Source organism: Buceros rhinoceros, unplaced genomic scaffold (genome assembly GCF_000710305.1).
Source record: "Buceros rhinoceros silvestris isolate BGI_N320 unplaced genomic scaffold, ASM71030v1 scaffold3937, whole genome shotgun sequence".
Taxonomy (NCBI): Eukaryota; Metazoa; Chordata; class Aves; order Bucerotiformes; family Bucerotidae; genus Buceros; species Buceros rhinoceros.
Genome location: NW_010422626.1, coordinates 64,062 through 87,975, shown reverse-complemented (window position 1 = coordinate 87,975; position 23,914 = coordinate 64,062). Strand labels below are relative to the sequence as shown.

The following is a 23,914-nucleotide window of genomic DNA, read 5'->3' as shown; positions in this document are numbered from 1 at the left end:
TCCTGCTCATCAATTCATGCTTTCAGTGACTAGGTAGCTTCCATAGCTGAGACGTTTCAGTAGTGAATGTTGGCAGATGCAAGGCGCTACTGCAAGTGCCGATTGCTTTATCTTGCATATATTTTAATAGTCCCGTCCTACAATTCCTAATAAGTCTTTGAAGCTGAACGTTGTCTTGTCCTTTTTTGGTTAAAGTACAGTTGCTCATGTTCAGCACCGGAAGTCAAAGCATGCTAGAGGACTGATGCATTGAAAGAGAAGTGTGATAATTGTATGGAGCTGCTAATTCCTTGCTCATTTTGATTATTCTTTGTGTTGTCATCTTTGTGGTAACTTTGCTACTGCTTGGGTTATTTTCTTACGCTTGTGCAATGGTTAAGAAAAGTAATGAAATAATCACTTGTAATACAAATCCTTCTTTTTGCACGTAGGAAACTCGCAAATGGGTGCTACCATAGTAGATGCATTGGATACTCTTTATATCATGGGGCTTCACGATGAATTCAGAGAAGGACAAGAGTGGATTGACAAAAATCTTGATTTCAGTGTGGTGAGTAGAGCTTGCCCTAGTATTTCTCTAGTTCTTTTCAGTGTTCCTTTTGGGGAGAGACAGAAGAGGTCTTTCAGCTGGAACTTAACCTTATGATTTAAAGTATCTGAGCTAAGCTTTAGTGAAGCTCTATGTGTTTGTAATTTTATTTTGGGGAAAAAAAACCCCACACCCCAACCTTTTAATGCTTTAATTCTAAGTACAGATAACTTTATATATTGTATGTTCAAAGTACAAATTAACTGGGTAATGGAAGAAAAGTGGTCAGTGAGAGTCAATAGGGCCTCAGAAATGAAGACAGAAAGATGAGGCTTTACTTGCTGATAGTAGCTGGAAATTACTGAGCTGTGAAAGACGATTTCCTCCCAAACCACAGTATATAAATTCTTTAATACAATGTCTTCTTCCACGACCTGAAGATATTTTAATATGAAGCATGTTACTTGTCTTAGTTTGCCTACAGGTTCTGAATCTATCACAAGAACTTTCCACTTGGTCATACAACAACTGATGTTATTAGTATGTGGAGAGTTTGGAAGTGTTAAATGAGAAATGACTATATTTTGTCCTTACTAATTAATGTTCTTATTACTAATTTTGGGACTGTTACAGACTCTCTGACTGAATTTGTATTTCAATCCTTGGACTTGTAGTTTTTATTTAGTAATGCACAAAATGATTTTTATTTAGTAATGCACAAAATATAAGTATACGGTGAGAATTGAGCAGGTGCTTAATGTCATTTTTCCATTTTATCCTACATTTCAGAAATTACTCGAGTTTTTTTCCTTTTGTTTTATACGTTGACTGTCTGACAAACATGAAAGAAATCGTACTCTACTTTTTTCAGTTAGTGCAAGATAATTATTCAGTCTGAAACTGAAGACCCTAAATATATCAGAGGCAGTGTAGACATAATGGTACCATTATGAAGGTTGAACTATATTACTTTCTTAACTTCTGTCTGATCTGAGGAATCTCAATATAAATTTGCAGAATTAATCTAGGACTTGGGTAGAAAAAATTTACATGACCCGCTGGGGTTCAGTTACAGCTTCCAGTGTATCAAAGAACATTTCTGAAGGTTAATGAGTCGTCTTATATATACACCAGACTTGAGTATTTTCTTTTTATGGTTTGAAGTTTATAAATACGTAAGTTTATTCCACTTGGATTCTTCTACTGGGAAATAGAAATCATTGCTTTCACTCTGCACTGTGCTGTTTCCTGCATAATTCACTGCTTTAATAGGTATTGAGTGGAATCGTATGCTGCTTTGTTGGTATTTTCTTGTATCACCTGTATGTGAATAAAAGTATGTATCTTACTAAAAAAACTGTATTTGGGAGTATTTAATCATTAGTGCTGTTAGAGGAGATCTTTATAGTATTCATACAATGTTTCTGAAATAAGTGGTGTGTGCAAAATGCATTTCTTGGATACAAGCGAAGTACATGATACAACCATAGGTGCCGTAGAAATAGAGTGGAAGGAAATACGTATCTATAAATCTAATTTCAGCTGCGTGCTAATTGATGTGTCAGTGTACATTGTAGTGATTTTGTATAAAAGAAGTCTCCCTTATTTAAAAATATTTTTATAAAACTATTTCTGTGTCTAATTGGTTGAATGAAGAGAAATCTATGCAGGAGGCAGATGGGGTGTGTGCATATGAAGGACTGAATGGGGTGGTGAAAAGAGTAAAATTACCTAGTTCCTCAATTTTTCAGTTAAATGAATCAAAAGAGTGGAGAATTTAGCACAGGGATATCAGGGTGGAGGAAGGAAGTAAAATGATTTATTCTCTTGAGTTTATCAGTGCTTCTGAGGTACTTTTGATGTGACATTAAATACGTAAAGGCTGACAGAGACTGCGTTAAAATGGACCTCTGAATTTGAGATTATGCGTTGGTAATTCAGGTTAAGAAAGCACATTACAGGAATTCTCTAATCATTATTCTACTTTAACACCAAATCTTCTGGGTTTAATGCTTAAATGTAAGAAGAAAGATGCTGAATTGTGGAAATGTACAGTACTTGTCGTCTTTCCTACCATCCCCAAACAACTTTAATAACACTTTGTGGTATTAATATTATTAGTGAGCAGGAGAAAAACTGATTTGATTTTTAAAAATCAGTTGAAGCTGTAACTAGAATTATCTCTCGGTGTCTGGAAGACGTGCACAGGAATTTCAGTATGGATCTAGATACTGGAAAAGTAAAAACCCTTGCATGCAGATTGGTTTGGGTATGTATTTGCCTCTGCCTTGAGGGGGTTTTATTTCTTTGGTTAGAGGGTCGGTTAATTATTTACATTTTTCTGTTATAGAATTCTGAAGTGTCCGTTTTTGAGGTCAACATTCGCTTCATTGGTGGTCTTCTAGCAGCATACTACCTTTCAGGACAGGAGGTAAGGAGTCTGGAAGGTGTCTGTGAAATTCAATGTATTCTAGCAAATGTTGCATCAAAAGAATTTTCTAGAATCTTGGTTTCTCAGTAGTCTGCAAACTAGTTTTGCAGCAGTAAGTTGGCTAAAATAACAAGTTCTTAGAGTATGGAGTCTTTAAAGCAGTCTGTAAAGACAATCAAGGGAACTTGAGACTTTTCAGTAATTGAGCATGGGAGAGAGACACCTGTCTCTGAGAATTCGTTGGAGTTGAAAGTAGGTTTGTTTGAGATGTGATTTCCAATTCTGTCTTCTCTCCTCTGTTCCCAAGAAAGAAAGGTATTCCTTAGCTCGGGGTTGGGGGATGTTTAGTTTCTTACTTTACTGCATTCTGACATGTGAGAAGATACTTCTTAGCCACTGCTAAGACAGGCAAGCTTGATCCCACCTGTTTGGATGTTTGCCTCGTAAGGTTGTGAAAATGCACACGAGCCTGTGCCCCTAAGGGGGTCTTTGTTTACTGGTAGGTGTTCTTCCCTTGTTCATCAAGCTGTTATTTCTGTGCTCATATTCCCTTCCCACACCTTCTTGATATTCCAATCTCCATTTCCCTTCCTCAAAGCTTCTACTTCTGTAAGACTGTTGCTAGATACTGGTTTAGAAGGTTTTCATATCAATTTCCATACTTTTGCCTGTCTTGTTTGATGTATTGCAAAATAGGTCCAATACAACGAACAGGCTACTCAGAATTAATTCTGCTTAAGTCTGCAACACAAGTTACTGCTGTTTGGTGAGAGTTGTAAAAGATGATCTTAATTCATTGGGGCTCCTATGACTAAGTGCTGTTAAAGATGCTGTGATGACAACCATAAAAGAAACTATCTAAGACGCAGCATCAGTCATGGAAGTTCAGTCATTTTTTAGGGGGCCGCATCTGGAGAATTTGGTAGTCAGAATAGTTTATCTATATGCTTTTGGCTTTTGTATGGAGAGGGTAATTGTTCTTGATAGGATTTCATCTCCTTTCGTCATAATGGTAGATATTGATCATAGTTTTTAAGTACAGCTGGCTATTAATTTAGATAAAATTTCCTCTTTAATGCTTTTATTAGAAACATGTTAATTTTAAAAAATCATTTAGCATGTCTAATGGCATGACTCTGCAGTCCCCACGCTATGTTTTAGCGGTCATGGTACTGGTATTACTTAGAGGAACATCAGCTGTGCTCATGGTTTTAATGATGCTGGTTACAGCTGGTTACAGACGACGGTAAAATTTGAAATCTTTCATATTAAATTTGTGGGTATTGCTGTCCCCTCTTTCAGTAAGAGTGCCCTCTTACTGCAGTGGATAGGAGAGCAATGAAATGTATCTCCCTTACAACCAAAAAAAGAGCTGCTGTTTTTGGCATCTGACAACTTGATGTAACATGCTGTAGGCTTGTCCTGTCCGGTATTGAATCACAGGCCTTTTTGTGGAACATGACACTTGTGAATTGCCGCTTGCGCGACCTTTTTACATGTGGGAATTTCTGCTGGACTTCCTTTAGTGATGGGTGTGTAAAGTTTGAGAAGGATGTGTTTTCACGTCCCTCTAGCTGAATATCTTGGTTGGCTTGCCTTACTACACCTTTCTGTTGGTGTAGAGATAAAATCATTTCTCTGCCTAACAGGCAGTTTTCCTGACTTGGGGAAAATCACCATATTTCTCCTTTTTTTCATGTCAGAATACCTTCTTAATAGAATAAAATCAAGATATGCCTGTGAAACACGACACTGGAAAATCTGCCCACGTGTTCTGTTTTGGTCTTACCAACCTGAAATAAAGCCGAGGTTTATCTGGTGGCAGGGATAGTAGGTCTGCAGTCTGGGAGGCCCATGTTTTAATCATCTGTACAGTAAGTTTTTCCTGGCCGATTGTGGACAGGCCATCTGGTGTCTGGCTAGGTGTATGTTATCAGAACTAAGTGTGTGCCTTCTTTGTCGCAGCTCCTACATAGGAATGAGGTTCCAATTTGTCATTGCTTTTGAGTTTCTCGGGGTGGTGTTTTGTCGGGGTTTTTTTAAGCTTTGAGCCTGTGGCTTTTCTCCGACGTACATTATTGAAATATATAATGAATATGTGCTAAAATACTGGAATATAGATTCACAGAATAGTTTGGGTTGGAAGGGACCTTTAAAGATCACCTACTCCAACTCCCCCCTGCCATGGGCAGGGACATCTTTTAATAGATCAGGTTGCACAAAGCTCCATCTGACCTGGCCATGAACACTTCCAAGGATGCAGCATCCACAACTTCTCTGGGCAATGTGTTCCAGTGTTTTACCATCCTCGTGGTGCAAAAAAGCCTTCCTTTCATCCAGTCTCAACCTACCCCCTTTCAGTTTTAAAACTGTTTCCCCTTCTCCTGCCGCTACCAGCCATGGTAAAAAGTCTCTTTCCGTCTTTCTTATAAGCCCCTTTTAAATACTGGAAGGTTGCAATAAGGTCTCCCTGAAGCTTACTCTTGTCCAGGGTGAACAACCCCAACTCTTTCAGCCTCTCCTCGTAGAAGAGGTGTTCCAGCTGTCTGACTGAATTGGTAAAATTTTTGCATTTTGATCAAAAAGGAAGCATGACGTTGTAGATAAGCTGTGTGAAGTACAAGTCCTTCTGAGTTCACGGGTACCACTGTGCTTCCTCTTTTCCATCTGTCAAATGAAGCTAACAGATCAAATTAACATACCGTTGGTGAAATGGATAATGACTTCTTAGCTAAATTGAGCCAGGCCTCTTCTCAGTAATCCCTGCAACAATCCTTTAACTTGCATAGAAACTAGACATAGTCTTCAGTAAGCCTGGCGAGGGCATGACTGTGATATAGTTGATAATATAACAGAAATAAGTGGAAATAGATGTTCCATATGCCTACTTTGGAGTGAACATTGAGTATGGCAGCTTAGGATGAAAACCAGCCTTTTGGGGAAAAGAAAAAGAGCTAACCAAAAACCAACACACACAAAAATGCCCGAAAACAAAAGCAACTTTGTTAATGCAGCCACAAAAAAAACAAATTTTTTTCTTTCGTGCCATCATCCCGGCACAAATATAAGTTTTGTCTTTAGTTACAAGTCCATATTTCTCATAGTTTTCAGTGATGCCTGTCACGTTAACAGTTTCAGTAGTTATAAATTAATGTAATATTAACCAAGTTAATAGTTTTGTGTTCTTCATGGTTCCTTTAGCTTCTTATCCAACACTGATAAAATCTTGATATCACTCTCGTATCTAATAGCAGGGTAGAAATGCTTAATGAAAGAGTATCATGTATACACAGGATCAGAACAAGATAAAGCATTTGCATTTTACAAAAACAGAATACTATTATGCGTTACACTTTTATTACTAGTTGGAGCTGTTTGCTCTACAGTTTTTTAAAGTCTCTTTCCAGGGAGGTTCCTCTGTTACCTGGAAGTCAGCCATATTGTATAGCAGGTTTCTCAGAATGTGGCTCTGGAATTCTTTCATCTCTCATGATCTCTATCCAGTTCTCCGATTTAATAATTTGATCAAGATCAGTCATGTTTGGTGCTTGCTTTTTCTCTGGGTAACATGATGTTTTCTCTTCACTATGTTGGTGTTCTTAAATTCTTTTTTCAATGTAAATATCCAATTGGTCTTTATTGGATGTATGATTCATCGTATGTTCTACCACTTCTTTCACTCATATTTGTGGATTTGGGTCTTTTTGGGGCATCAAGGTAGCTGATACTGATGTCTGAGGGAGAACAGGAGGGCAGCTTTGTAAAATCACTGCTTGTCCAAAATGCTCTCAACTCTTGATGTGAAAAGCAACAGTCAAGCATGTAAGAACGAATTGGCACCAAGTAGAAAAGAGCTGACTGATCTTTCTGCATTGATGCCAAAACAACAAAGCTTGCCAACAGACCACAGCTATAAGCTGCAGTAGAAGTTACAAAATAAATCTGTGATGAGTGTGCCTGAATATCAAATCTGAGAGAGTAGGCTACCAGGAGACCAGGAATTACAATGTCCTCAAGGCCTAGGACAGTAAAAGGTCTGTCAGAACCTGATGTAATTACCACACTGGAATCTTGAGAATCATGAGAATTGGGATATTCTCGTGTCCAAAAGCTAGAATTACCATTATGCTGTTCCCACACCTGGTTAGTGAAGGAGCGATAAGTACAAGGAAGGCATCATAGAGCAACAATGCCAGCAGAAACAAACTGCAATTCTTTATGTGAACTTATTTGAGCTCATAAAGGCAGACAGGGATTCGTAGAGCACCTTGCAGGATCCAGGTTCATTGTTCCTCCTCATTTCTGAAGACCATTTAAAAGACAGCAGTGACAATGCGGAACCCTGCTAGGTGCAGTGTCTCCATTCCAAGCCTTTGAGAAGACAATGCAAATGAACTTTCTGCTCTCCAAATGAGAGTTTTTTTCAGTGGAGACAGCCATAAAGCTCAAATGGTGCTTACATGCAGAATAATTCTGTAATTAAACACACTAAATGATCATAGGAGCAATAAAGCATAAGTAAGATAAAGAACAATAATGGTATGATTTTGCAAATAAAGATACCAGAGCCAATTGCTGTGTGTTCAGAATCTTGTGGGTTTTTACAGTTTTATTTGATGAATTGCTATCGTTTCTTCTCTGTGGCTCGTGCCCAGTAGCCTTCGGCAGTGACTATACCCACTGCCAGAATGAACATGACACGCGTATTACATGCCAAATGTCTGTCCAGCTTCTTAAAGAATAGGTAAGTAAAGTCCAAATTTTTGAGCAAATCTACAGTAATAATAGTCTTTTCACGGTGATCCCTATCATAGGCATGTTCACAGTCTCTGGATACTGTGGCATCTGCCCCGAGGGTTAATAATCCTTGCATATCTTTTATTCCCTGGAGCCTGGAGCTCATGAAGTTGCAGTTGCCCTTTCTCTCTGAGCCGATTCCAGTGATGTGATCACTGCCATATCAGTGCCCTTACCAGAGAAGGAAGGAAGACAACATAAGGCTGAGAGAGTGAATTTCCAATGAAGCTGGAACCATTAGGGCTGGCTATCCCTGTGGTTTGTAGTACTTTCTTGAACTTTCAGCCTTGGTTAAACTTTTTGACGTTTCCCTTGTGTGTTCCTAGCGTGCTTTATTTTCTGCTCTTCTGTGAGTTAGGAGGTGAGAGAGATCTTGTGTATACTGAGAGCGGGAAACAAAATCCTTTAGTGTTGCGAGAAAGTGTCTGGAGCAAACATCCAGATGCTTGCTGGAGCAGCTGTGTCTCCAGGTAGAAGGCAAGATGCAAAATGCAGATCATTGCCAGGAGGCTGAAGAGATGTAGTTAACCCAGGCTAAGAGAGTCAGAGGAACATGGTGTTACATGGATTTCATTTCACTGCAGACTTTCTTTCAGATACCTAGATTTTATCCAAATTAAGATATATTCTTTGGATGTGTGGGTTTTCCCTGCCTTTGGGAAGCTTCATTCTTTCAGCCCGAATGACTCAGGGCAGTTGAAATATTCATCTGAATTATTTTAAACATTACATCACTTTTTGTACTTAATGTTTGACATAACTTAATTCCATCTTTCTGTGTACGTGAGGGCTTTATTTACATGGTTTTGTACTATTTCTTCTTTAGTGCTTGTTTCAGTGGGTAAGCCTGTTTGTTTTCTGATCCTCAAGAACTCATTGCTTGTTTTGATATGCTTGCTCTGTGGTGGGTTTTTTTAATTGTATCTTGAGTTCTAGAGTGTGTCTTCTGAGGTGGTTGGTTTGAGTTTTGGATTTCCCTGAAATCAGCGTGTGTGCTGACTGCAGTGCAGGCCCACAGCCACTCCTCTGTTCCAGATCTGAGGTGGTCGGCAGGTCGCGAGGTGCTTAGGAGGTATTGCTGTGTCCTGCAAATGCATAAAATGCAAACCCAGCTAGGGGGGAGATTACAGGGGAAGAGCTAGTCATCACTCTTGTCTTCTGTGCAGGAGACTTAGCAAGTATGTGCATATCTGACACCTGTCTTTATACGCACCCAGGATGAACCTTCTATTCTTAATTTTGTCTGTAAAGTGATGCTGGGTATGTGTCCCATGAATGTTCATTCTTGAAGATTTACAGTGTTCTTGAAAGAGCGTGTGTTATTGTGCTAATTTCAGACATGGATAATTGTGTAGTGGATAGACTTAAGAATAAAAGTACTGGAGGTATTAACTGGATTTGGAGTGCTTCAGTGAACAGAAGTATGACTCTACCTTTCCTCAGCAATTAGCACTGTGAGAGCCTATGCCCTTATTTACCGTTTGGAGTCCCTAAAGCTTCTGAAAAGCACAAGCAGAAAAAGGAATTCTGTAGCTAGTGGTGATCTCTCTGAAAACTCGGACTGAACTCTCTTGACTAGAGTCTTACAGAAATCTGTAATGAAACCAAACACTGAGTCCATGTTTCTCCTCACAAGAGTTCAGCTGCAGCTGTTTCCAGCAGGATTCAGGGCTTGTTCCAATTCTTGTGCATGATCTGATTTGTAAAGCAATTAGAATTAGGATTAAGTGATACTTACATGCTTTGCCTAGAGTTCATTTGTTACCAGCCCATGAAGAGGTTTGTAAGGTGTGCAGGAGTAACCGCATCTTGCCTTTAGAGTAACTAAGCATCTTATCTGGTATAAACAGCATTTGTCTCTGGAGAGAGTGCACAACGTACCTGTTGCATGCTTGCCTTTTTTTCATGAAGTGGAGCTTTACAAATTATTAAAACTCCTGGTGTGACTGGTCGTGGTAAATAAAATATTTCTGCTAGCAATAACGCATGGAATGACAGAAGCCTGGAGATGGACAGAAGGTCAGTTTTTGTACAACGTATGTGGCTGTGCCTGAGAAACAACATCAAGAAAGGAAAACAAAGTGAGTATTGTTCTAATAGCTGTTGTGTGATGGCAAGAGGACACTTACACCATTATGGCACAGTGTTCTTGACTGCTGCTGTTCTACTAATACAATAAAAAGGAGAGCTTGTTATTTTATTTTTATTGAACGGAGGTATTTACGGTATTAGCAATATGAAAAAAAGATTAATGGTTTACTATGTTTACCTTTGCCAGCCTTAGGTATAAAGTATTTCCTTTACATGATTTGCTTACTCATTTATAAACACCATCAAAATGACATTTCTGGACATGACAATAATAATATAATTTGCATGGATAAATCTAGCCTGAAATCCCATTTGAAATTGAGAGCGAGAGCTGCTAAGTACCTAGTACTTTGTTAACAGATTATCAAACTAATCCTGTCCAGAAAAATGACAGGCAGCATCTTTTTTCAGGAAGATTTCTTAGTAAAGTTATGTGGTATGTGCCAACAACTGACCTGAGTACGTGAAATATAGATCCTTAAGCGAGACAATGTATTTTGTGAACTGGTTCTACAGAAGTCTTAACTTACCTGTGAAGAGGCTTATCTAAATTAAGTTTTCAAAGCCGAAGAGTCTGAGATAACAGCATCGTGTACATCCTATCCAGTGAAGGAGAGACTTCAGTTTGTTGCCAGGTTGCAGGACAACAGGTTTGTTACCTGGAAAAAAAATCTTCTAGAGTTTTAAAACATTGTCATGTATTGGGTATTGCCACTGCTCGCTGTAGGACACATTGTAATCCTTGTGCAGTTCCTGTTTACTAGGCTTGTAGTGAACACTTTCTTGACTGGCACTTAGTCCGATTTATTGCTGTGACTTGGTACCGCATGGCGCTCAGAGGGGAAAACCAACTTAACTGCAAATTCCTTTCCTCTGCTCTTCAGTCTGATTGGAAATAGGTTTGTCTGCTGGTATAACATGCTTTAAACTGGTGGAAATAAAGGACAGGCTGTTTTAGCAACAGAAAATACAATAACTGTGCAGTGATGGCCACTCTTAAAACTCATGCTTTGGTCATATTCATGTAGAAGGCTGTAAATGCTAAGAAAGAATAGATAATTTTGTAACTATTTTCATGGCATGTATCTCCTGATGACCACGTCTATTAGGTTTTGGCTCCCTGTTCAGTAGTTTAACAGTCATGCTGATGGGCAGCAATGGCAGCAAGCACTGTAACTTACCTGTTATTTTTCCAAACATTCATGTATTGGGCATTACTGTTGACAAGTAACACATTAATTTCTACCAGCTGAGTTTTCCTATGTTCTTTCCTCCTAAGTTAGTGTGAAAACTCGCAGTGCAGATGCTTGGTCTGATCCAGAGGAGGAGTGTGGCATTCTCTTGTCAGCTGAGAACACAGATCTTCCAGCAAGACTTTTTTTTTTTTTCACTTGAATACAAACAAAAAAATACGATTCTGATCGTGAGACCACTTTAAAACCAGGTGTCTTTGGCCAGTTTTGCCTTTTGGAACTTGTTTTCATTCAGTGCTAACTATTATGTTTTCCTCTTAAAGAGGAGTTTGAATGTTAAAAACTGTTTAGACAAGAACAGGTACTGTGAGAGAAAAAAAATGCTATGAATGCTACAATGACTGCTAAGCAGAACCACTAAAAGCTAGTAAAAACGTTAACAAAAATCAAGTTGCCTCTAATGATGTGTGCAGCTATCACGTGATAAAAATGGAGAACTCTTTTGGTCTGTGGGAATCAAGAGGATGCTGTCTGAAGTAGTTATTGTGTTACCGTTTAAGAACTGGATAATCAGCAAACAAGTCTTTAAAGAAATGACTAAGGAGCTCCCTAGCCTATTAACATTTTTTAACCTAAAATGTAAAATGGCAAAGAAGAGCCTAAACCAAAGGAACACAATTATGTCCATGTTCAGAAAATGTGCTTTAAGGTGACCTAGGTTTCTGTGAGCTAGTTAGTCAGATGTTGCTCCTCTCCCCGTTCCAGAAATGCACTTAATGCAGAATAAGATATCATCAGAATAGTAGTGACTTCACAATAAAAATATTCTCGTAAGAATTTATAGCCAGCTGTAGATTTGCTCATGTTGAGATGGCAAATAAATACAAAACTCCAGAGAAATTTAATCAGTTGTTCAGCTTGGCCTGTATAAATTAAATCCTTTTTAATGTCACCAAAGGTGTTGCAGGCTGCAAGTTATAGGAAGAACAAATGACCCATGTTGGCCAGATGAACATGGGAAGAGAACAAGGAAATGTGTTTTGAGTGGCTGTGGCTTTGAAGAGTATGCGGAACTCAGGGGCAAGCACCTCAGTTAAAACTTCTGGTATGAAAGCCTGTGCCGAAAGAGCTGTGAGCGTTGGGATTTATAAATAGAAGTTCTTGAACGAGGAAGAATTTATTTCTAAGTCATTAGTAAAGGACCACTGCTGGTATGCTGCGAACTTGTAGGTAATCATGTTCTTCAAAGGATTTATAAAAACAGTAGAAGCAGTGGAAGAATCGCGAAAAGGTAGAGGGCTGGTCGCTACGCCTTCTGGACACGTGGATAGTCTGTGTGTGGTATATGACCCAGTCCAGAGAGATCTCTGGAAGAAAGGTTTCACGTAGGTACTACTTATTGATGTAACAACAAAGGTAGCTTGGTAATTATGCTTTACTTTATACAGCTTTGTTGAATCTTCTTCATTTTTGTTTGTGTGGCATAAAAGGTGACAATTTTTGTCTTATGCCTGGAAATCTATAAATTATGCTGCAGGATTTTAGGGTATTTATCTTTCCATTTTTCAAAATAAATGTCTCGTTTTTCAAGCGCCTTGCAGAATTTATGTAAGCATGAAGATTCAGTGCTTACTACTTAGTTGCTCATAGCTTTTGTTTGCCAACTTATTTTCTGTCAGAACTGGGTTGTAGTATGTATTTTAATTGTAGGTAAGATAAATATGTCTGTAAATCTGTGAAAACAAGCCACTCCATTAAAAAAAAAAAACCACTATTTATGCATTTTCATCAGGTGCACTGTAATGCATTTTTCATCTGACATGCTGTAAAGGATATGTTTTTGAAGCTGTAAAAGCTATGTGATTTTTAAATTACTTTTTTCTAGACAGTCTGTGATTTTTTCCATTGTGATCTGTCACATTATACCAATGGAAGGAGGGAGTCTCTGTGTGTAATGGGTGCACACAGTGTGAAACAATATGTAATTTCATCTCTTTAACTTTTTTGTAAAGGCAAATACAGTCTAAAGGGAACTGAGTCATTTCTGGCAAAGTCTAAAGGGGAAATCAAGATTAATTTAAAAATGAAAGCTTGGCAGCACTTTGAAGAGGAAAAGGAGATGGGAATAACTGAGAAAGTAGAAATTGATACAATGTAAGCACAGAGCTGAAGGACAAAAAAGATGACATGGCAGAGAAAATTATATGGAGCATATATGGGAGGTATTTGACATGAGTGGAGAATGCATTAGGAAGTGTTACCAAAAAACAAAAAAAAGCTAGTCAAGAGATACTAGTAATCAGAGAAGGCATGGAATTTTTATTGCACAAAATTCTCATAAGACTTTTAAGTATAGAACAAACAGCTTAATTACTTGACTTCAGAACCATTTCTAAGGGTTCCTAATACAGATTTGCCTTCTTAAAAACCACAGAGAAACTCAATCATCAGTTGGGTTGGGACCTTCAGGAACATAATGTAGCCTGTTTCTCAGCTCAGTAGAACAACTGATAGTACCAAAACACCAAAGATCACTGCTTAACAATAAAAAATTCACTTTTACAGTTTGCTTTGCCTGGATGTGCTTGGCTACAAAGGCACGTTGAGAGGCTGATATAATAAGGTCAATTCTAGGTCCTAAGAATATATTCTGGAGGTGAGAAAACGTGCTTCTCCTGTCAGATTCTCCACGATCTTTCGCATATTCCTATTCCTTAGAACTACACTCTTGGCTATTCCTCCATTGTCTCTCATCGTGTCTTGTCTGCTTTAGCCTTTCATTCCTTCCCTGTCCTTCATCCTGATGTCTTTTATTTTTTCCCTTCAGCTCCTCTTTGTGCTCTCTTAGCACCTTCTCCCTGGCACTTGACCTTGTGTGAGGTGGAGGACTGGAAGCCCTATCTTTTACCACTGCTGTTTCTCTGCTGGCAGCGCTCCATACTGACCTTCTGTCCCTCAAAAGCTCATGTTTGGTTTCCTGATGGCCACTCAGATTAATTTTTCTCCCTTTTCTTTCTCCATTCCCTTTTCCCACACTTTTTAAATCCATCTTTCTTGCTGCTAGTAACTAGTGGGAGAACGTTTAAGCCAGACGCCAGACAGTGTCTGCGCTCTCACATCTGCTTTCCTGTAGCTACAGTAGCTCCCACAGCAAGAAAAAATTATCTGAAAAAAAGAGTCTTTTAAAAACCCACTTACAGCCTTAGAGCATGCTTAGGCATGAGTGATTTTGATTGGTATGTTGTGCAAATTCAAGATTGTTGCTTCTAGTCCTGAGACAGTTGATTTAGAGAGGTAACTAATCTGGCAGGTTAATAATGCTTATGCAGGAAAACTTACAGCGAAGAAGTCAGAGATATGAAAAGCGGGAAAGATAAAGCACAAAAATTGCCTAGGCTGAAAGCAACTTTCCAATAATAATAATAGGAGAGAAAATTAACTCAAGACTGCCATGGGTTTTGGCTCAGACAGGATGAGAAACAGTGTGCAGTATCTTCCTAGATCAAGGAGGCATTTATATGCCAGAATTTCATCGCATTTATTCTGAATTTTAAGTGATCTGTGATGTTGACTGACTGGTGTAAAGTGTCTCAGATTTGAAGGCCCTTTAAAAATGGGTAATGTATAACTTCTCTACATGAAACCCATGCCAAGAAAGTTGATACAGCTATTGAAGGGAACAGAAATTATGCAGTGTAATTGAGGTATTATTAGCCAGTGCCGGGTAGTTTAAATGTGATTACCTGGTTGTCCAGTGCATGCCAAATTTTTACATTTAGATCTTCTAGAGTAAAAATTTCAAGCATTTCTAATAAGCTGATATATGCACAAACTTTCTCACGTGGCTTTTTCAAAAATAGCAGCAGTGTGAAACTAATGAATATTTCATTAGATCCTAAGATGCCTCAGTCAACAGTAACTAAATTCCTCACATCTGTTGTCCAGGAAAGCAGCTTTGGAAAACTTTAGTTAAAGATAAAAATAGTATCAGTTAAGAATTCTGTTTGCAAATCTTTCACTGCTGATGGTGGAAAACCACCATCGCATTTATTATCTTATATCTAAGAAGCAGCATTTGAACGCGTACTTGGTGATATGTAAAATGTAAATAGGGAAAGTTGTAGTCAACCAGATAATATCTGTCTATCTGCATTTAAGTGATGCAGTTTAAGTATTTTCCTGTGTTTATTTTTCTGCTCATTTGTAGACTGTAGATGAACAATATTATCAGATAGGCCTTTTCATGCTTTTCAGTACAACTGAGAGTTTTCCTAGGTTGTCTACTCCATCCAGATCAGCTGATATGATGGGGTAGTTTCTTGCCATCTCTATTCCTAGTACTTTGCCTAGCCCTGTATTCAGTATTCAAAAAAAAGTCCTTTATTTTCATCTCAGAAGAGTCTGGATCCACTAGGAAAGAGATCTGGCAACTTCAGTGTGTAAACGGTCCTGTTGTTTCAGAAGCAGAACGTAGAGTGCAGTTGCAGCTTTTTCCTTGGAGTCAAGATAGTCCTGGTAACACTGCATTAGAAAATTTTTACAAACTGAATCTCTGAATCTCCAGACAGATAGTAAGGGTAGCTAGGCTTTTTAGCCTTTAGATCAGAGGCAACTGTTACCTCACATAATTCCATGGATCCTCTGCAGCTGGACAGCCTTTCTTGCCTTCCTAAAATTTTTTCAAATGGCCAATAAGGGCATATCTTCCAGGGAGGTTTCCAGTGTCGCTTTCTGTTATAAAAGCATTTGTAGAAGTCTTATCTGTGGTGTTACTGGCTAAAGAAAATGTCAGCCTGCTCTGCATGTTTTGAAAACTAGGAGAGATTGAGAAAATCTCTCTATAAAGGCATTTTTCTTTTAGTGGGGGGGAGGGGGAGGAACCCTGGTTTGACTTTAGAAACCTTTAAAGAGAAGAGAGGCCTCAGTCAGAATGAGTGCAGGAGGCGGCAATCATAAATGTTGACTTTCTGAGTCTGCTGAATTGGTAATGTTGTGGGGGGTTTTTTGTATTTTTTTTTTGAAAGAAGGAACGCTTCATGAAGCATTTATTGGCTCGTGAAATGAGGAAATCAGGAAGTTATGTAATATTTATGGATGAAGTACTCTGTTTTATCCTGTTGTTCTTGAGAGACTAGAATTGCGATAGCACGGGAGGACTCTGCAGCAACAGTGGCATCAGCAGAAACAACTGGTCCCAGACTTCCATCAGGGTGAATTTGGCAGTGTGTTAAAGCTTTGGACACTGTTAGAATTAAGGAATTAAGCCCAGTTTCTTTCTCTCTGCCTGGGTGAATCTTCTGTGTGTTAACTGCTGCATGCCTTATGGAAGTGTAGCTTAAAAGGCTGAGGTTTAAATGAGTATCATTGGGCACCAAAGCGATTGCACAAGATGAATGGCACCACCCTTAGATCACCCCTACCTTCAAAAATGGCAGGGAGGACCTAGGGAACTACAGGCCAGTCAGCCTTACCTCAGTCCCTGGTAAGGTGATGAAGTAACTGATCTTGGAAATCTATTCCCATGAATGACAAGGTGATGAGGAGTAGCTAGCATGGATTCAAAAAGGGAAAGTCATGCTCAGCCAACCCTCAGAACGTATGATGAAATGACCGGGAGCTGAAGAGGGGTCCGTGGTTATTGTCTGTCTAGACTTCGGTTCACTGAACATGGGTTTACATTTTCCAGGACCAGTTGTAGATGTGGCATACTTCTTCAGTCATCGCTCACGACATCTATAAAATACAGCCGAAGTGCTCTCCCACTGTCAATATGGTATCTGCAATGTTACTGGATTCTTACTGCATCTCCATTATCGCACAATATGCCCTTGCAATTAAATACATGGAATTTATTAGAACCAAATACAAAGAGGGAATAATTTCTTCATTTCTTGGTAGCAGGATGGCCCCCACTTGCAGTGGGGAGTGTCCTAGGAACACTGTTTGAAAAAAAAAAAAAAACAAAACAACCCAAAACAAACCAGGAGTTCCCAGTTTTGAAGGGGCAAAGTCTGTTGGAACTTAGAGCTATTCATCTGGTATGCAGACATCTTCCTAAGTAAGGCTTATATGTAATAGGTGACAAAACAGTAATGCTTATTAAGCTACATTTTTTGTGTGTGATTCTGCTGCTTGATTTTTCAGCAGTAAATCACACCACAAATCTCTGTCTCTGCTCATGCAGAAAGTCCTATCTGACAAGCTGAGCTTTATATGGGTGGTTAGCCACAAAAGGGTGGTGAAGAGGTCGCTATTGCAGATTGAACTTCGAAGGTAAAAAGATAACTATTCTGGACTGGGCCAAGAAATAGGAAATATTTTCCTCAAGAACAAGTATTGCCATCAGATGCTCTGGTGTTCTTATATGCATTCGGTAATTAGATAGGTCTGCCTTACACATCTGCATGCTTGGTGTTCAAAGGAGAAGCGCATCAGGTTTGGTAGCAACAGTAATACTGTGTGGTGGGTTGATGCTGGCTGAATGGCAGGTGTCCACCAAAGCCACTCTAGCACCCCTCACCTGGACAGGGGAAAGAAAAATGTAACAAAAGGCTTGTGGGTTGAGATCAGGACAGTGAAATCACTCAGCAATTACCATCATAGGCAAAACAGACTCAGCTGGGGGTGGGAAATGAGTTTAATTTATTACCAATCAAATCAGAGTAGGATGACGAGAAATAAACCCAAATCTTAAAACACCTTACCTGAATCCCCCCCTTCTTCCTGGGCTCAACTTTACTCCTGCTTTCTCTGCATTCTCCCCCTGAATGGTGCAGGGGAATGGGGAATGCAGGTTGTGGTCAGTCCATCACACATCTCTGCTGCTCCTTCCTCCTCATAGTCATCGCATGCTTCAGTGTGCGTCCATTCCACAGGGTGTAGTCCTTCAGAAACAGACTGTTCCCCCGTGGGTCCCCCACACGGTCATATGTCCTGCCAGCAAACCTGCTCCAGCACAGACTTCTCCCTCCATGGGTCTGCAGGTCCTGCCAGGGGCCTCCTCCACTGTGGACTTCCCACTGGGTCACAGCTGCCTTCGGGCACATCCAGCTGCTCTGGTGTGGGGTCCTTCACAGGCTGCGGGTGGACATCTGCTCCACCATTAACCTTTGTGGGCTGCAGGGGGACAGGCTGCCTCACCGTGGTCTTCACCACAGACTGCAGGGGAATCTCTGCTCCAGCACCTGGAGTACCTCCTCTTCCTTCTTCACTGACCTTGGTGTCTGCAGAGTTGCTTTTCTCACATGTTCTCGCTCCTCTCTTCTGACTGCTGGTAGCATTGTGCAGCTTTTTTCCTGGCTCTCCTTAAGTGTTTTCACAGAGGTGTTACCACTGTCGCTGATGGGCTTGGGCTTGGCCTTGGCCAGTGGCAGGTCTGTCTTGGGGCCAGCTGGAACTGGCTCTGTTGGACATAGGGGAAGCTTCTAAGAGCTCCTCAAAGAAACCACCCCTGTAGCCCTCCTGGTATCAAGACCTTGCCACACAAACCCGCTATATACTGCATAGGAGTTCTACATTTTTGTGCGGTATCTCTTTTGTCTGATTTTTTTTTTTCCAAGAATCAAATGTTAACAAACCTACAGAACCAGCCACATTGCGTGACCGTGGTTACTCACTAGATAATAACTATCAATTAAATAGAAGCCTGACATTTATTCCTGTTCAAGAAGAATGACTCAAAGACTGATATATTTGTATAAAACATCTCTAATCCCCCTCAGTTGGGAACGGCAGCCGTTTGAGGCTGTTTGGCATTCATAGTGCTGGAAAGGAGCACCTAACAGCAATCTTAGCATTATGTAGTCTTCTAAGAGTTGCAGCCGTGCATCTCAGTTGTCGCTGGATATATCAATAAGGCTTTTGAAGAATCATCTTAATCTTTAAGGCCTTTTTTGCTCAATGTTTTTGCCTTGCTTGGATTAATGGGCTCAGGAGCAAGCTTTCTTGTTGTGGGGTGGGCAGCAGGTTTGATATGTTAAGCATCAGTTTAGTGGATGAAAATGATTCAGGCCCTCACAACTGGTCTGCTGTGTGTGCTGGTTTGTAGATACTGATTGATGCTTAATGAGAGATCCAGTTGTAAGATTTGGGATTTAGGTTTTGCTTTTCTCTGCCACTTTTCACTCTCTCCCCTTCTACCTGTAAACAGCTTGATTTGTACTTGAGAGGGGGGAAAACTTTCTTTCTGCAAATGCTGTAAAGCAATGTAAGGAGCATTAGCCCACCAGAGGCCATGTAGTTTGATGGATTTAGTGTATTAGATTCTGCTGTGTAAAATAGAAATAATTCTCCAGCTCTATGGTGGCTTCTGAAACTTTTCTGAAACTTTTCTGAAAATACATCCATATTTTGAGAGTGGACAGAACAGCTACCATAGGATGCCAGGTGCCCACCAAAGCCGCATATCAGTCCTCACCTGGACAGGGGAAAGAAAAATATAACAAAAGACTTGTGGGTCGAGATAAGGACAAGGAGAGATCATTCCATAATTACCATCACAGACAAAACAAACTTGGGGAAATTAATTTAATTTGTTACAAATCAAATCAGAATAGGGCAATGAGAAAACCAAATCTTAAAGCACCTTTCTGCACCTTTCCCTTCTACCTGGGCTCAGCTTCACTCCTGAATTTTCTACTTCCTACCCCTGAGGAGCACAGAGGAATGGGGGCTGCAATCAGTTCATCACGTTGTTTCTGCTAGTCCTTTCTCCTTAGGCTGAGAACTCATCACACTCTTCCACTACTCCAGCATGAGGTCCCTCCAATGGGAGACAGTCTTTCAAAAACTTTTCCAGCATAAGACCGTCCCATGGGCTACAGTTCTTCATGAACTGCTCCAGTGTGCGTCCATTCCACAGGGTGTAGTCCTTCAGAAACAGACTGCTCCCCTGTGGGTCCCCAACAGGGTCACATGTCCGGCCAGCAAACCTGCTCCGGCACGGACTCCTCTCTCCATGGGTCCGCAGGTCCTGCCAGGGGCCTCCTCCAGTGTGGACAGAGAAACCACCCCTGCAGCCCCTTACTACCAAAACCTCGCCATGCACACCCAATCCAGCAGTAGGGCTGGAAGGATGGTGAGGAAGCTCTGCAGTTCTCAATTATTCTTCTGTTTCATGGCAGAGTCAAATCACATCAGTCTCTATAGTTGCAAGTGTTGTATGGTGTGTTTTTAAAAAGCTGTAGTGATGACTCTGCAGCAATCGCAGTCACGCTTTGTTCTTAGTTACCCTTACCACCAACTTTTTCCTAATAACTAGCTTGATTTCCCTTCCTCGATTTGGGTGTTTTTTTGTATTCTGCATGTCCATGGAAAAAATTATTTCCTTTTTTATATACTGAAAAGTCATTATCTTGTCCTTTCTTGAACTTCTTCTCTGTGGACTAAATAACCCCAATTCTTTTACTGTTTCCTAATGAACTCTATTTTCAAGGTATCCATTAATTTTTTGTTCTTCTCTGTTCTTGCCTCTGTGTTTCTTGAAATGTATTGCCTGTCAACAGGAAACTGCTGAGGCTGAAATAGAATCTTATCGGTTCAACCTGGTTTTTAAAAAAATAAAAACAATTATACCTGCTATATGATAAGTAACCGTGTTGTCTGATGGCAGCACATTATTTGAAAGCTAGAGCTCCAGGCATTTACTGTTGCTTTTATGCTAAGTCAGAAACTCAGTAAAAGAAGTCACTTTATTGAGCTCAGCAGAGCATTCTGGGCACATCTGCAGTCTTCCATAAAAGTCATCTCACCCACTATTGCTTGCTACCTTCCTTTCTTTTCCCTACGTCTCTCCAGATACGCTCTTCTGGTCACTTTGCTCTGATGAAAACCTGTGCAGCTGTCTCCCAGTTCTCATTCCAGTCTGCATAGGTGTTTACCTATGTTCACCTGTCAGACACTAGGTGGGTTTGTTGTCCAGCAGCAGCAGTGAGATAGGATTGAGATGGCAGCGATAGAAGTAGTAAAGGTGTGTTTTCAGTTTTTGAAACATGTCGTTGCATTCAGTCTCAGATGAAAGGGATAGAGAGAAGTAGAGCTTTACCTTCTACTGCTAAATCAGTGGTGCGTGGAGTCCTCAGAGGTGACAGGCGGGCGCCTCTAATCACAGCAAGTTTTTGCAGGTACTGCTGACCTGGTTATCTGAACCAGCAGTTACTGCTGCCACCCTGGCGCTCTGGTTTGCTCACATGCCGAAATGGCTGGCACAGTGATTGCCTTGCTTTATCTGTCCTTGTCTAGATTCATACCCATTTAGGTCAGCTCAATCTTTACTTCATACACTCTTATGAGAAACTGCTGCCAATGCTATAGCTTGTTCCTCAAATATCATCGTACATTTCAAGTTGATTTCGGGCCGGATAGCAGTGTGTAAATAGCCATGCAGAATATTCTTCTAGTGAGGATGTTTCTGGGGATGTTCTCCCATTGCATATTCTTAACCTATTGTTTAAGTGTCTTTTATTAATGCATAATACAGTAATGCATAGCGCTTTTAGAGTGTGCAGGATCCAAAAGCTGAAGCTAAGTAAATTCATACCACAAATGTCTTTCTGAGCTATGTAACACTTATCTGGAAATCCTTGTTCTGTTATGGGTTAGGTCTTGAAGCTCATCTTTGCTTTAGAGTAACTCCCCTTAGATGACTTTGTATAAATAGTTCTGTCTGGTCTTAACCCATCTACTACTTAAAAATCTAAAAGTTCAACATGAATTTTTGATGTGTATTTATAGATGTAAATCAGTAATTTATATGTAACTGGGCCAAGATAAATCTTTCAGTTCTCTTCAGGGTTTCTTTTTTCCCAGTTAGCATAGACTCTACCAGTATTACACCTCTTACACTAGGCCTTCCTTTTTTTGACCTAGTCCTTTTTTCAAGCATAGAGTGTTATCTGAATTTTACTGCTAAATTCCTGCATTTTTCTCAAAGACTGTCTCTTCTCAGTATCTTTGCTAAAAGCATTCAAGCCATATTGCCTCTGATAATTCTATCAAATCATATTCTGAGGTATTCTCTTTTTTTTTTTTCAGTTTAGACATATCCCATCTTACGATTCATTTAGAGTACCTCTGTAAAAGTTCTTTTTCCTGGCTCATTGCTTTCAGATCCACCTCTGTAACGCCATACTCCACTGCATGAAATACAATTAGATGTCATCTTTAATATTCTTTTCTGGTTTATTTCATGTCTCAGTAGTCATATCTTCCAATATTAAGATATTGATCTTTTCCCTCCTTCACATGAAAAATTAGGATGTTCTTGTTTGCTTATTTTTCAGCTACTTTTTGACTTGGTTCTGCAGTGAGCATCTCTTCTCTTTTCCTCCCATAGACTTTAGAAAAGGGAGAAATCCTTTTTTTAAATACAGCAGAGTTATCTTGTAGTCCTTCTTAAACTTTTTAGTTTTCTTGATTACAGAGTATTGGTCAGGTAGTTGATGATAAGCTATATCTCACGTTGAAAGGCACCTATACGAATCATCAAGTTCAAGTCCTTGCTCCTTGTAGGACTATCTAAAACTAAACCATACGACTAAGAGCATTGTCCAGACGCTCCTTGAACTATGACAGGCTTGGTGATGTGGCCACCCTCTTGGTGAAGAACCTTTTCCTTATATCCAATCTAACCTTCCCCTGATGCAACCACATTCTATTTCATCATGTGCTATCGCTTGTCAACAGAGAGATGGTGTTTCTATAGTACATCTGTGTTGCATAAGTTAATTTGGGGCATGGTGACTCTTTTTGTTATGTGTTCATACAGTACTTCAAACTGATGAGTAATGTTGTCTCCGGATTAAGAAGATATTTTTGCAGAAATGAAGTGAATACTGGCAATGAGTAAATTAAAATGTATGCTAGTAACTAGATGGTAAAAAGAGTTTTACCTCATGGGCATCTTCCAAATATGCCTTTTTGGAAAAGCTGATTCCTATATCCTTAGAAAGGACTTTCTCCCAGTTGCTCATATAACTAATAAACATTAGGCTCCTAATAAGGTTATTACAGGTTTACATTCCAAAAGTTAGAAGGAACGACACTAGAAATGAAAGAGATTTTCCTCCGACAGTAATTTCTATGAGTAATCGGACTTGAGAGGGAAGATTAAGCCTATAATTATTTTTCTTATGCATTATCAATGAAGGAAAAGCTACAGAAAATTGTAGCACAGACAACGTTCATGAAAGAATAGGAACTCTGTCTGCACTATTTGCATGGTTAAAAAGAGATCAGAAGTTTATAAAAGTTAAAATACTTGTGTGGGGGGTAAGAGAGTTTTCTCTTGATTTTTAGCTACAAAATATGAAGTACGGTTTAAATACTGCTCTAGAAGGCATTTGAAATTCCTAATGCTGATGGAGTGAGGTGGGAGGGGAGTTTGTATTCTTCATTAATAGGAACCGAAGTGCTATTGCTGGAGAGCATGGAAGGAAAGAAATGAAAATGACAAGTTTTCTTTTCATGTTCAAATCTTAATAAAACTTAGATTGAACAAGTAGAACATAAATGATAAGTTAATACACTTTTTATAATGTAAAGCTTTTCTGATACAAAGAACTGGGTGGGGCAAGGAAGTTTCAGTCTTTGTAGTTCTTGGAGATAAATCAGACTTTGACTATTTACAATTGATCCTGCTATCTTAGGTTTTCAAGATTAAAGCCGTGCAACTGGCAGGAAAACTTCTTCCAGCCTTCAACACACCTACGGGTATACCATGGGCGATGGTGAATCTGAAAAGGTAATGAATTTTCTTTTGTGGGGAAGAGTGTCCTCTTCCCTCTAACTTAAAATTAGTAATGGTATATATGTTAGTTTTTCGCAGCAATCTAAGAACTACTTAGAAGTTCTCCTGCTGTAGAAGATGCAGGCAGA

The 23,914-nt window shown here is 39.6% G+C and overlaps 1 protein-coding gene across 1 annotated transcript in view; it reads left to right on the top strand.

The window, feature by feature from the left end:
• The first annotated feature begins 439 nt into the window (after positions 1-439).
• The window catches only part of MAN1A2 (mannosidase, alpha, class 1A, member 2), a 70,332-nt gene continuing 46,857 nt past the window's right edge, over positions 440-23,914 (top strand). The window contains exons 1-3 of the mRNA XM_010140092.1: positions 440-550; positions 2,880-2,960; positions 23,686-23,780. Of these exons, the coding sequence (XP_010138394.1) occupies positions 443-550; positions 2,880-2,960; positions 23,686-23,780 (284 nt within the window). The 5' untranslated portion in view covers positions 440-442. The remainder of the gene's footprint in view (positions 551-2,879; positions 2,961-23,685; positions 23,781-23,914) is intronic.